The 14,985-nt window shown below is 39.2% G+C and overlaps 1 protein-coding gene across 3 annotated transcripts in view; it reads left to right on the top strand.

Annotated features, from left to right (window-relative positions):
• Positions 1-390: 390 nt before the first annotated feature.
• The window catches only part of CFAP69 (cilia and flagella associated protein 69), a 64,297-nt gene continuing 49,702 nt past the window's right edge, over positions 391-14,985 (top strand). For all 3 annotated transcript variants that reach the window (XM_023226649.2, XM_026448824.1, XM_023226648.2), the window contains exons 1-3: positions 391-760; positions 10,616-10,675; positions 13,281-13,346. In XM_023226649.2, the coding sequence (XP_023082417.1) occupies positions 641-760; positions 10,616-10,675; positions 13,281-13,346 (246 nt within the window). In that variant the 5' untranslated portion in view covers positions 391-640. The remainder of the gene's footprint in view (positions 761-10,615; positions 10,676-13,280; positions 13,347-14,985) is intronic.

Below are 14,985 nucleotides of genomic sequence, written 5' to 3'. Positions count from 1 at the left end.
TTTAACATTTTGTACAATACCTTTTATGTTTGTTTGTTTAACTGTCTAGTTGGGCCACTAAAGTACAGACAAAAGCTGGGGAATGTAAGCGAGACTGGTCATTTCCCTGGGGTGAGAGAAACGCTTTCAACACTATCCGTCCATAGTATCACGCCTAAGGTATGCCATAGACATCCCTCACCCCTCCACCCACTCATGCCTATTCGAAGCAAGACTATCAAGACCGAAACACACTGGGCGCCTAAGGCACCACTTCCCGCTACCTACCAAGGTGCCTCCTGCAGGCTCCTTACCGCAGGCCTGCAAACTCGCCCTGCCTGGAGCGAAGCGCAATTAGGCTTTGAGGTGGTTTGGCTCTCCGGCTGTCCGTAGCCTCTGGCCCCGCCCCCTAGCAACGCGCTGGCTTGTGTTAACAACCGGCCCGGGATCAGACGCCTGCAACAGCTGAGAGGCGGCCGCGGCGTTAAGCGGACTGTATGGCGGTGGCCTAGGCCCCTGGCGGAATTTTGGGACTTTCGCGACTCTACCGACTCTTAGGCTGCCTTCCCTTCTCAGTGGCGGGGCCTCTTTGGGCCCAGCGGCTGCAGCCGCGCTGTAGAACAGGAAGATCCCCCAACTCTCCACCTGGCCGCCACCGGCCATGGGGACAGAGGAAGCCGCGGCTACTGCCGAGGCCCGGGAATCCGGCATCAGGAACAAGTCTAGCAGTTCCAGTCAAATCCCAGTGGTTGGGGTGGTGACGGAGGACGATGAGGCGCAGGTATGAGCAGGTGTCTGGGCTTTCAGAGGTGGAGGGGGTGGGGATGAGGTCTCCAGACGGGGTCCAGACCTGGGGGTGGCAAGGGCGGAACTGGGGACAGGAGTGAAAATGGGGGAAGCCTCGGGATGGAGATTCCAAGCGCAGAGCTAATCCCGATCCCCCACCCCCTGCGAACTGCACCGGTTGTGAGGGGCTGGTTGTTGTCAACCATCCTGTCCGGGGACCAGCGCTGTGTGGTCCTCCTGGAGAGTCCCAGCAAACTAAGCGGGGCTTTGCCGCACTTCTTCGAAAAGTGGTCACAGAGCTACTGGGAGGAAAGGAATCATTCTTAGCAAAATCTGATTTGATGGCCTGATCAGTTTGCACTGAACTTTTTAATACGTAGATTCCTGTTATCGAGTGATGTTCTTGATGTAGGTGTAAATTTTCCCATGCTTTAATTTGCTGCGACTAAAGCCTGCACCCAGAGGGGAGGAAAACGCTGTTAAAATTAGAAATTAAGCATTTTTAAAATTTGAAATTGGAAGCTGGTTGTTACAGGTTGGGTCGGAGAGAACTGGGAGAGAATAGAGTTGATTTGTTTTATTGTGCTTGTACTGTATTTGGTTTTGGGTTTGCTTTTGTTATGAATACAAAATTCACTCTTGCAAGTTGATCTGTTGAGAAATTCCGCTTGAGGGCCTTGGATCCCCGTTCGAGGCTGAGGTGTTTAGAAACCCCAAGTTGTTTGTATCCTACTAGGATTCCATTGCTCCCCCAGAGAGCCTTGATCGTGCTTTAAAAGCCGCGAATTCCTGGAGGAACCCTGTACTGCCTCACACTAATGGTGTGGGGCCACTGTGGGAATTCCTGTTGAGGCTCCTCAAATCTCAAGCTGCGTCAGGAACCCTGTCTCTTGCGTTCACATCCTGGAGCCTTGTAGAGTTCCTTGGGAATGGTCAGTTGACTGGGGACCTCTTCTACCAAGGGAATAGAGTTGAGCTCTCTGAGGTCTGACATTTACGCAGTAACCTGCGGAGCAACAGCACTTTGCATGAGGAGAAATAGGTGTTAGGAGAATTTGCCTAATCCATTTTGTTGACCTATTCCCATCTGGGTGGAGAGAATTTTGAGGTACAATAACTCTCCACTCCCTGGACTGCAAGAAATATCAACAGCCATACTCCCAGGCACCGGGCAAAACCGAAAAGCATGTGAATTTGATAACTGATGGCTCTCAGTCTTCCTTTACTTGCTCCAAGAAAAATTGGGCAACGTTCTACAAGGCAAGCAAGAGTGGCTCTTTTTTTTTTTTTTTTTTTTTTTTTTTTATAGGAGAAATACTTTTTAAAAGCCATTGCCAAAATAGTCCAAAACATACCAAAGAAAACAAGTATACTTGTATATATGTGTGTGCATTTTCTCCCCTTTTTAATTTTCTTTCTTTTCTTTCATTACTATGGCTCTTTCCAGAGCCTAGGATTCTCTTCCAAGAAGAAATCAATCAATTTGCATTAATTCATGTTTCTGACTTGTTAATAACTCATTCTAGGAGTAGTAACATTTTCGAAGTACTGAGGAGAATTAGAAGAGGAACTTTTTAAAGCTGGGAGGAATCTTAGTGATCCTCAGCCTTCTTGTTTTTTGCCTGTGGCTGTTTTTACAAACGAGAACCCTAAGTTCATGAGAAGTTAACTGAGTTACTCAGTTTCTTTACTCATGGAATGGGAGTCTAGAGATCCTAGAATGAAAAAATGATAACCTTTTAGGCCTCTGCCTTAGGCCAGTTTAGGAAAGATCCTTGGAACTGTTTCCAGTTCCTTCAACCACTGCACATTTGCAAACTTCTCTTCTGCCCGTGTGTGCTTCTGAGACAGTATGTCCTAGTGGCTAAAGGTGAGAGTATCATATCTACCTCAGTTCATTGTGAGATCATCACTTACCAGCTATGTGACCAAAGGCAAGTATCTTAACCTTTCTATCAAATGGAGATAATGATAGTACTCATGTCCATTGTAAAGATTAAATGAAATAATATATATAGGCCGGGCATGGTGGCTCACGCCTGTAATCTCAGCACTTTGGGAGGCTGGGGAGGGCGGATCATGAGGTCAGGAGATCAAGACCATACTGGCCAACATGGTGAAACCCCGTCTCTACTAAAAATACAAAAATTAGATGGGCAGGGTAACGCACGCCTGTAGTCCCAGCTACTGGGGAGGCTGAGGCAGGAGAATCACTTGAACATGGGAGGCAGAGGTTGAAGTGAGCCAAGATTGCGCCACTGCACTCCAGCCTGGCAAGAGAGTGAGACTCCGTCTCAAAAAACAAAACAAAACAAAACAAAAAGAGATAATATATATAGCAAACTTATATAATAATATAGAGAACTTATACAGTGACCTATATATTGAAAAAGAGCAGTTATCAACATCATCCTTTATCCAGGGAACTAGAGCTCCTAAAATTATTTGGGCCTTAAAGCTAAGGGATTCTCTAGAATTCTGATTGTACCCACTGGCTTCCAGGATGTGAGAGTGAGACTGGATGCCCCTGAAATCTTACTTGCTTTAATGCAGATTTTGGTCTGCTCACTTTATCCCTTCAGAGATGTTTCTCAGTTGCAGCTGGATTTCCTAATATAGAAATGCTACTTTGGCTACCTAGGCTTTTGATAGCTGTTTTGTATCATCTTCTTTATTACAGACCTAAATTGAACCTTTCAGTTACCCTAACTGTAGTTTATGTAATTAAGGAAATAGGCTTGAATATTGCTGCCTAAGGCAGCAAGTAAAATGTACAGGTTATTTTGCTGATTTTTCCGTGTGTATGATTTACTTCTGCATTAAGTGGTATTTTTTTCCTGCATCTTTCACAAAAATAACTTTCGTAAAAGGCAATAGCTCTTATAAATTCTATCTAAGCTACTACAAATGCTATTCCTAGAGTATTAGATTTTTCTAACTTTAGTAACTTTGAAATGTTTTTGATGGAATTATGGAAAATGTAAATATAGGTTATGAGTAAAGTTATTAGTAAATAGGGAAACAATAGTTTAGGAATCTGGGATTTTGAATTGTTATTTTTGTTCCATGCTGTGAATTTCTCATAGACATATTCTATGTAAGCATTCTATCTTCAAATTTTCTCTCTATAAAAATTTTGATAATCCCTACTGTAGTGATTCCAGCGTCTTCTTTTTTAAAGTGATTTATCATATTTTTCCAGTTTCGAAACGATAAAATAGTACCAGAATTTTGGTGGCCATTTTCTAATTGTGAGGCCGGGCACGGTGGCTCACGCCTGTAATCTCTGTGTCTGTTTCCTCATCTGTAAAACATATTTTTAGAAATGCCTACCTCATTGAATTATTTTGAGAATTAAAATACTTGTAAGGCATTTAGCACAGTGCCCAGCACATGCATTCCAAGTTCCCCACAAATGGCAAGTTTCTGTTATTATTAATGACTCTTGTCATAACAGCTTTATTAAATTATTAAATAAATTCAGATGATATTTACAGGGTGATATGGTTTGGCTTTGTGTCCCCACCCAAATCTCATCTCAAATTGTAATCCCCAGGTGTTGAGGGAGGGACCTGGTGGGAAGTGATTGGATCATAGGTGTGATTTCCCCCATGCTGTTCTTGTGATAGTGAGTTCTCACAAGATCTGATGGTTTTATAAGGGGTTCTTCCTCTTTACTCTCTGTCTCTGTCTTTCCTGCCACCTGTAAAGCTCTTTGCTTCCCCTTTGCCTTCCACCATGATTGTTTTTCCTGAGGCCTCCCTAGCCAGGTGGAACTGTGAGTCAATTAAACCTCTTTCCTTTATAAATTACCCAGCCTCAGATGTGTCTTTATAGCAGTGTGAAAACAGACTAATACACTGGGTATCAAAACCTACCAAATAGGAAGATAGTTCTCAGATTGTTTTTCTAGTATTAATCCCAGTGTTTATGTGTGTCTGGCTTCCTACAGGAAGGTAGAGGTAATGTGGTTTAACGAGTGCTTCATCCCTTGGAGAGTGATGGGATTGGCAGTGAAATTCACCTTAATCATATGTTGAAATCACAAGATATCTAATTGGATACCCTTTATTTTCTATTTAATGTTGTTCCCCTCATTCTAAAGAATCCCAACCCCCTTTAGAGCAGTGCTTCTCAAACTTTAATGTGCATATGGAGCACATGGGGATCTTATTAAAATGTGGATTCTGATTCTGTCAGTCTTAGATGAATCCCAGTACTCCACTTTTCTAACAGGTTTCCAGGTGATGCTCGTGCTGCTGTTTGGGGGACCTCATTTCCCACTTTGAATAACAATTAATATAGTGATTAGTTGACTGGCATAGGTATCATGCCTGAACTTCCTTGCTCAAATTTGCTTTCCCTCTGAGAACCTAAGAGAACTTCCACAATCTTTTAGTCGATGTCATATCCTGTCACTGTCTGTAATACTTCCATGAACTGTGTGCTTAAAATTGTCTAGCCTTGTTTATAGGGTTTTGGCAAGAAATAACCTGTGTAGTTGGTTGCATGTGTCTATAGTGTCAGCTACTTGAGAGGCTGAAGCAGGAAGATCGCTTGAGCCTAGGAATTCGAAGCCAGCCTGGGCAAACATAGGGAGACCCCCATCTCTTGAGAGAGAGAGAGAGAGATTGAGAGACACTCCTTGGTTGTCCATTGAGGAGTCAGGCAGAGAACTAAGGAACAAAGAACCAGAGTTTCTACATCAGACAGACCTGCTGGCCGATTTATTATTAATAGCTATGTGGCTTTAACAAGTTAGGTCCCAGGGCCTCAGTTTCATTAAGAGGGATAATAGTACTACCTTTACTTGGTAGATTTGAAGATTAATTGAGATCAAAAATGCCAGACATATAAAAGGACCACTATAAGTGTTAGTCTCTTTCCCTGTAACTGAGTATCAAATGAGCAGGTTTCTCCCCTCTGAAATGTCCCTGGGTAAAGTGGGAAATAAGTACATCCTATAATTTGAATGAAGTAAGTCTAATTTTCTTCAAAGCAATTTATTAAACTTTTGATCTTAAAAGGTTTTGTGAATGCTTTTACAATTTCTCCATAAACATCTTAAGATGACAGTATTTTGATATTTACATATGTATGTTCTGTTTTGTTTCTACTCTCTGCTTGTATGATCTCATTTACCCCAAATCTTCAATTATCATATTAAGCCTATGATTCAGAAACCTCTGCCCCAAATTTTTCTCATCTCCAACCCCCAACACAAACCTCTTCCTCCAGCTTTCCCTGTCTCAGGAAATGGTGAAATCATTTATATACTTCCTCAAGCCAGGGATTATCTTCAGCTTTTCCCTTCTTTCTTCCACTGCATCCAGTCACTCATTAGGTATTGCTGAATCTACCTCTTTAGATGTTTTTAATTCCATTTGATGTTGTCTATACCAGTTGCTGCTACCTATTCAAGGCCCAAAGTTACAGTCTACCTCCAACCCAGTCTTCTCCAGTTCGGTCTCATACAGCATACAAGATGATCTTTTCATAATTAAATTCTTCTGGTTAAATATTGTGGAAATAAATGAAGGCTACCACGATAAACAGAGACTGTTTATTCAGCGGTTGCTATAGGGAGGGAGTCAGCCACTATCACTTTTTGGCAAAGACTCCAGTGCAGCCTGGGAAGCTTTAAAGTGGGAGGAAAAAAAAAAAAAAAAAGGTGTCGGGGAGACTTCAGGTCTACTGTAATTGTAGGTTGCTGACATGGGAAACCTGGAGGTGGGCTAGCTAGAAGCAGGGTATCCTCTGTGATTGAATTGGAAGGCATATTTGGCTTTCTCTGGTTGGTCTTAAGTTGGAAACAGAGGGACAAAAACCAGGACAGCTGGCAGTCATTGGCCAAATCCTGACTTTTCCGAGCCAATTGCTGCAGAGGTTGTCGGCCAGAGTTATTTTGTCACATATAGTCTGACCAGTTTTGTTTATATGTTCAGTCCCAAACCGTTCAATGGCTTTTTAAGATCCTTGTGTTACATACAAAGCCTTCTGTAAAATCCCATGCCAGACCAATAGCTGCATGAGATGAGGACATTGTTATTCCCCACACCTTGCACAATTCCTGAAACAAACAAACAAAAAAAACTACTAATAAATAGTTATAGGAGGAAAAGTCTAGGGAAGCTAGAGGGAGAGAGAGAAATCTTTAAAAATCTGCCAAGCAGGTAAAACCTAGAGTAACATCAAATGGATAATGCAAGATAAATCTAAGAGGAATCTATGCTTTAATCTTTACTACTCCCTGTTCTTTTAAAAATTATACCTGGTCATTTGGAGAAAAAAATCTGAAATTACATACAAATATTAGAAAGAAAATCCTACACTGGGCTGGCCCAAGTGCAGTGCTGTTTACAGCTAATTGATTACAACCAGTTACAGATTTCTTACTTCCCCATTCCCACTGCTTCCCTTGATTAGTCTTAAAAAAAAAAAAAAAAAAAAAAAAAAAAAAAAATCCTGCATTGACATTTCATTCCAATATCCTAGTCTAACCCTCTAAGCAAATATTTCAGAAAACCAGAAAAGAAAAACCCACTCTGTGTGTGTGTGTGTGTGTATGTATAATTTGAGAGTGTAGGAGGAAAAGAAAAAAGACAGCTGAGGTGTAGTGGTGGATATCACTGCCAAATCCCCAAATCTTAAAAGGCAGAAGTCTATTTACCAAAATTTTTGGTAACAGTAAATTTAACTATTTAACAGTAATATTTAACAATTTTTAATGGTAACATAAGACCAGGTATAGATTAGTATTTAGTAAATCCTTTTTAAAATTATTTTTAAAAGTAAAAATGGCTGGGCATGTTGGCTCATGCCTGTAATTTCAAAACTTTGGGAGGCTGAGGCTGGCAGATGGCTTGAGCCCAGGCATTCCAGAACAGCCTGGGCAACATGGCGACACTCTATCTCTACAAAAAAAAAACACAAAAATTAGCGAAGTGTGAGGTGATGTACCTCTGCAGTCCCAGCTGCTCAGGAGGCTGAGATGGAAAGATGACCTGAGCCCAGGGAGGTTGAGATATGCAGTGAGCCGTGATTGTACCACTGCACTCCAGCCTGGGCAACAGAGTAAGACTTCATGTCAAAAACAAATAAAAATCAATATAATTTTGAGTAAATGAGCTCATTCAGATACTTACTCCACAGACTTAAAATTAGCATGTTTCATTACAAATTGTTTTTGATGCCATGACATCTCAGTTAGGATTAATTTTTTTAAATTGTTTTTGAGAGAAATGTCTTGAGATCAGAATATATGAATTTGTAATTTTTAAGGGTAAGGAAATACTAAAACTAAGACAATATAATAATGACTATGTAGAAGTATGGAAAAGTATGTATTGCAGATTGAAAACTCAGAAGCTGCCATGGTATTAACTAAGTGAAATTATGTGAAATACTTATGCATGTAAGGAAAAACAAAATATATAAAAATAAAAATAGATGTCATTTACTACATGATAGGAATAAGTAGGATTTTTTCCCTTTTGTATATCTTTTATATCACCATTACATCATCTTTTCAAACATTTATTTTAAAGTAGAAGTAAGTGTGAAAGCAGGACAGAGGATACCAAGGAAACTGGGAGAGCTTAACTCCTGTAATGGGGGTAAGCACTGTGACATAACACTGAATTAAGAAGAAAATGTCAGGTAGCAAAGCATTAACCCCCAAGATAAATATAGTCAAAACCACACTTAGAATTTGTAGATCTCTGTATCATCATACTTTACCTTTGATCGGATCATTTCTTTTTTGTTGTTGTTGGGGTTTTTTGTTTTGTTTTGTTTCGCTATTTGTATTTGTTTGTTTGTTTTTTGAGACGGAGTCTCACTCTGTCACCCAGGCTGGAGTGCAGTGGCGCGATCTTGGCTCACTGCAACCTCCACCTCCCAGGTTCAAGCAATTCTTCTGCCTCAGCCTCCCGAGTATCTGGAATTACAGGTGCCCGCCATCACACCCAGCTAACTTTTTTTTGTATTTTTAGTAGAGACAGGGTTTCACCATGTTTGCTAGGCTGGTCTCAAACTCCTGACCTCAGGTGATCCACTCGCCTCCGCCTCCCAAGGTGCTGGGATTACAGGCGTGAGCCACCGCGGCCAGCCTTGTTTTGCTATTGAGTTGTTTGTGTTCCTTGTATATTCTTGTTATTAATCCCTTTTCAGATGGATAGATTGCAAATATTTTCTCCCATATTTTATGTTGTCTCTTCACTCTGTTAACTGTTTTCTTTCCTGTGGGTACACTTTTTAGCTTGGTGTAATCCCATTTGTCTATTTTTGCTTTTGTGGCCTGCACTTTTGAGGTCCTACCCAGAAAAACCTGTACCCAGACCAGTGTCCTAAAATGTTTCCCCAATGTTTTATTCCAGTGACTTCATAGTTTAGGGTCTTACGTTTAAGTCTTTAATCCATTTTGATTTTATTTTTTTGTTTGGTGCGATATAGTAGTCTACTTTCATGCTTCTGCATATGTCTATCCAGTTTTCCCAACACCGTTTATTGTAGAAACTGTTCTTTCCCCACTGAATGTTCTTGGTACCTTTGTCAAAAATGATTTGGCTATGAATGCAGGGACTTATTTCTGTGTTCTCTGTTCTGTTCCATTAGCCTTTGTGTCTGTTTTTATGCCAGTACTATGCTGTGTTGGTTACTATAGTTTTGCAGTATATTTTGAAGTCAGGTAGTGTGGTGCCTCCAGCTCTTTTCTTTTTGCTCAGGATTGCTTTGGGTGCTTGGGGTCTACTACTTAAACTTTGGATGATAGTACACATTTCCTTCACCGTTTACCAATGAATAACTTTATTATAATATAGCCTCTTCTTGGTTGCATTTTCCAAGTATTTATTAAGCAACTAACAATATTATATGTCAGGCCCAGTGTTGGATTCTGGGAGTGCCTGAAAGCAAAAATTTTTGCTCTTAAGAGAACTTTGGGGCAGGGAGTGTTGGGGAACGAACATGTAGACCCTTTCAGAACAATGCAATGGTAATTTTAATGGGTTTAAACTTAGGGTGCAATGAGAGCACAGCATTTTTCTAGGCTTTTTCATCCTTTGGGAAGGTAATACCTGAGCTTCGTCTTGAAGGACCTGTGGGAATTAACCAAGGAGAGGAATAGGAATGTAACATCAGTGTAAACAGAGGAGATGTGAGAGGCATTAATGGGGAGTCATTGAATAGTTTAGACGGGTCATGTTCAGATTTGAGTTTTATTGTTCTGATGGTGGAATAGAGGATGGTGTTGAAGGGTGCAAGAGTGGAGTCAGGGAGAACAGCAGGAACACCCTGAAATTAAGAGCTAAGAACTGAATAAATCAGTAAGATGGAATGGGCTCAAGAAATATTTAAGATGTAAAATCTGTAGAACATTAAAAAAAGTTCCTGTTTTTTTAAATGTGGATGACTAGAAGAATGCTGGTACTAACTGACATAAGGGGATACCTAGTTGAGAAAAGCAATCTCCTACCTGTAGTTTAGAAGCTGCTCTTACCATGTATCTGCATAGGCAAACTTAGTGTAATGTGTACACAAGTATAAGATAATTTTATTTCTCAACATATGGAAGTACTATTATTCTAAATATTTTCTTGGACCCTTCAGGGCTGATGAAATTTTAAAACGTTAAGATTATACGAAATACTAGAATTCAGGAGGGGTTTTTTACTCCAAAATCTATTTATTCCTATAAGTTTTCATCTACTTTTCATTCTCCCCTTACTATCTTAGTGTCATAAAACGTTTTTTAAGTTACCAAGGGAAAGTATCATATAAATTAGTGTGTTAGATATGACTTATTGATATAGAAGATGATATAGAATAATAAGAGTTGTGTGTTTTTTAGGGTGTTTTCAAGCCTATGGACCTTAATCGTGTCATCAGACTCCTTGAAGAGACTGATAAAGTGAGTAAGCTTTGAGAGAAAATTACTCCGCTGCATTACTTACAAACTATTTCCCTGAAAGGTAACATATATCCCTTCAAATGTAAGTCTCCTTTATCTCCTTTTGTTGAAAACATTTTAAATAGTACATATCTTATATTCAAGGACTGTTTAAATTTAGTATGAACATATTTAATGAAGTGGGGAGACTGGAGGAAGATTTGCTTTTATGAGATGGACAAACCCATGGTGGCTGTAACAGAAGGAATCTTAAGAGTAGAGAAAGGATCATCTAGCCTCTGTTAAGTGCTTGTTACCTAGTAGGATTGGAGGAGGGGAATGGTAGAAAACAGGGTACTGTGGTGTACTAATTATGAAATCAGGATAGATACACATGAGCATGTACACATAGATAATTTATTTTGAGAACAATCGTATATAGGATGTAATGGGAATTAAGTTATTTTAGACACAAGACTCAAAATTGGGAAAGTAGGCATTGAGAGAAAAGATAACAAATGTATATGCACATATGCTCGTATACCACCTGATATTATCAAGAATCGACTGAATGCCTAAAAGCCAGCACACGCTAGGAACTTATGTGGTGACTTCCAAAAAGGAATACATATTGTTAGTAAACAGAAAATGAGTTGACCCCAAATGTCCATCAATGATAGACTGGATAAAGAAAATGTGGCACATGTACACCATGGAATACTATGGAGCCATAAAAAAGGATGAGTTCCTGTCCTTTCCAGGGACATGGATGAAGCTGGAAACCATCATTCTCAGGAAACTAACACAGGAACAGGAAACCAAACACCCGCATGTTCTCACTCATAAGTGAAAGGTGAACAATGAGAACACATGGATACAGGGAGGGGAACATCACACACCAGGGCCTGTCAGGGGGTGGGGGACTAGGGGAGGGATGGCATTAGGAGAAATACCTAATGTAGATGACGGGTTGATGGGTGCAGCAAACCACATGGCACGTGTATACCTATGTAACAAATCTTCACATTCTTCATGTGTATCCCAGAACTTAAATTATAATAAAAAAAATTTTTAAAAGAAGAAAATGGATTGACCATAGTGTAGCCTATCAAAAGAAAACAATGTCCCATGAATAGAAGTCACAAAAATTTGGTCACTGTTTTAACATTTTTTATTCTCTGATTTTTTTACATAGAAAGGAGAAAAAATGACTATTGGAATATTTATCTTTTGCTGGATGTCATTGTTGTGAAAAGTATTTTTATTGTAACTATATCTACATTTCCTTAAAAAACGACAACTACATAGAGTGCCTATTAGCTGTTTAATAAGGCTACAGAGAAAAAGTATAGACAATATCACAGCTTTTCAGGAACATTTAAGATTAAAAGGACAGACAGAATTCAGTCATGGAAACCACTGTGTAGAAATTTTGCTTGCTTATTTTCATTTTTAATTGACTTAAGATGTTTGGCTTGCACAGAACACTGAGCATATTTTAGAGGTTAAAAATACAATTTCTACAGACAGCTTTCCAAATGTGACTTCTAACACCACCACTTTTTAGCTGTGTATTTTGGACACATTACTTTAAAATGTTTCAGCTTGTATTTCCTATTCTGGAAAACAGAGATCATAGTAGTATCTTCCTAATAGGGTCATTTTGGAAATTAATGAAGTGATATGTATATATGGTGCCCATGTGGTACATGCCATAGAAAAAATATTCAATGTACTTCAGCTGTTGTTAATATTATCTCTGGAAACAATTACTGCTTTTATATTAACCTAGTTTTGATTCCCAATTTCCTAATCAAATTTAAATGATAGTTTATTTTTGATACATAATATCTGTAAATGTTTATGATGTTATGATGTTATTATGATAACAAAATGTGGTATTTTGTTACATGCATAAAATGTATAATGATCAAGTCAGAGTATTTAGGATATCTACCACCTCTAGCTTTTATCATTTCTATGTTGGGAGCATTTCAAATCCCCTCTTCTAGCTAGTTTGAAATATACAATACATTGTTGTTAACTTTAGTCACCCTACTTTGCTAACAAATATTCGCTACCACAGTCTTCCTACCTTTTGTAATTATCATTCTAGTCTGTATCTCCATGAGAACAACTTTTTAGCTTCCGCACATGAGTGAAAGTGTGTGATATTTGTCTTTCTAAACCTGGCTTATTTTACTTAATATCTTCTAGTTCCATCCATGCTGCTACAAATGACAGGATTTCATTCCTTTTTATGGCTTAATAGTATTCCATTGTATATATAGACCATATTTTATTGATGGACACTTAAGTTGATTCCGTATCTTTGCTATTGTGAGTAGTGCTGCAATAAACATGGGACTGTAGGTATCTCATTGATATACTGATTTCCTTTCCTTTGGATAAACACCCAGTAGCGAGATTGCTAGATCATACAATAGTCCTGATAGTTTATCAGAACTATTTGTTTCAGAAAACATTTTTTAACACTTACATTATAATATAGTAACTTAAGAATTACTTGATAATTTTAAAGTATCTACTTTTTATGTTGAAGAATTTTTTAAAATCTCAACAGATTTAATAGCACAAAAGAACTAAAATAGGCCATTTGTTTTAGGATGGCTTAGAAGAAAAACAACTTAAATTTGTCAAGAAACTGGTACAGTGTTTTCAGAATGGACTTGTATCCTTTATGTTTGTATGTACGTTCATTTCATTTATTCTGAAACGAGAGAATTTCTATTAGAAAATGTATTAGTTTTCTATTGCTGTTGTAACAAAATACCACAAATTTGATGGCTTAAAGCAACATAAAGTTATTATCTTACAGTTTTGGAGGTTAGAAGTCCAAAATCAGCCTCACTGGACTAAAGTCAAGATGTTGGCAGGGCTGATTTCTCCTTAAGACTCTAGAGAAGAATCATTTCCTTGCCTGCCCCAGCTTCTGGAGGCTGCCTGCATTCCTTGCCTCATGCCCTCTTTCCCCCACTGGCATCATTCTCACCTCTGTGCCTGTCATCACATCATCTTCTCTCTCTGACCCTCCCTTCCTCCCTCTTTCCTTTATGAGGATCCCTGTGATTACAGTGGGCCCACCTGGATAATCTAGTATAATTTTCTTATCTCAAAATTCTTAATCATATGTGAAAAGTGCCTTTGCTATGTAACATAGTTACAGGTTCCGGGAATTAGGACATGGACATCTTGGGGAAGGCCATTAATCTGTCTACCACAGAAAAACTGGAGAGGCCATTCTTCTGTCTACCACAGAGAATATCTAAGGTTTTATGTTATTTACAAAACTGTATTTTGTATCAGAGAATGTAAATAAAATTGAAGAAACAATGTAACACAAGTTAACTGTGGATAATATCAGTTTTTTTAGATTCAGAAAGACAATGGATGTAGTTAGAGGGCCAAGTCAAAGTCATTGTTTCTATTAATTTACATGGACAGTTGTACCTTTGATAAGCTTCTTAACTTCTTCATCCATGTAAAGTAATAGAAGCTCATGAGGTTGTTAGGAAGATTATATGGGATTATGTACATGCAAGTGCTTGATAATCTATAAAATATTATATAAATATACTATCCCTACTAAGTGTACCACCCTGATCAGAATACATGAAAACCAGTGTGTCTTAAAACTATCTGTACATAAAAGCCAGGTGTGATAGCTTACCCCTATAATCCCAGCACTTTAGGAGGCCAAGACAGGAGGACTGCTTGAGGCTAGGAGTTCAAGACCAGACTGATCAACATACCAAGACCCTGGCTCTACAAAAAAAATAAATAACCAGTTGTGGTGGTGTGTGCTAGCTACTGCAGAGGCTAAGGCAGGAAACCCAAGAATTCAAGGTTACAGTGATTTAAGATTGTGACACTACACTCCAGTGTGGGCAACTGAGTGAGACCCTGTCTCAAAAACAAACAAACAAACAAATACTACCTGTGGATAAGAACCAGTTTGTTGTTGGGTTGTGTTTTGTTTTGGGAGGTTTGTTTGTTTGTTTGTTTGTTTGTTTTTGAGACAGACTCTCCATCCAGCCTTAGCTGCCCAGACTCGAGTACAGTGGCGCAGTCATAGCTCGCTACAACTTCAAACTCCTGGGCTTAAGCGACCCTCCTACCTCAGCCTCCCAAGTAACTGGGACTACAGGAATGCACCCACCATACCCGGTTAATTTTTATTTTTTTGTGGAGTCCCATTATGTTGTCCAGGTTGGTCTCAAATTCCTGAGCTCAAACAATCCTCTCGCCTCGGCCTCCCAAAGTGCTGGGATTACTGGTGTGAGCCACTGCAGCTGGCCATTTTTTTTTTT

This window comes from Piliocolobus tephrosceles, chromosome 8 (genome assembly GCF_002776525.5).
Source record: "Piliocolobus tephrosceles isolate RC106 chromosome 8, ASM277652v3, whole genome shotgun sequence".
Classification (NCBI taxonomy): domain Eukaryota; kingdom Metazoa; phylum Chordata; class Mammalia; order Primates; family Cercopithecidae; genus Piliocolobus; species Piliocolobus tephrosceles.
Note: the sequence above shows the minus strand (reverse complement) of the source record. Positions and strands in the feature narration are given on the sequence as shown.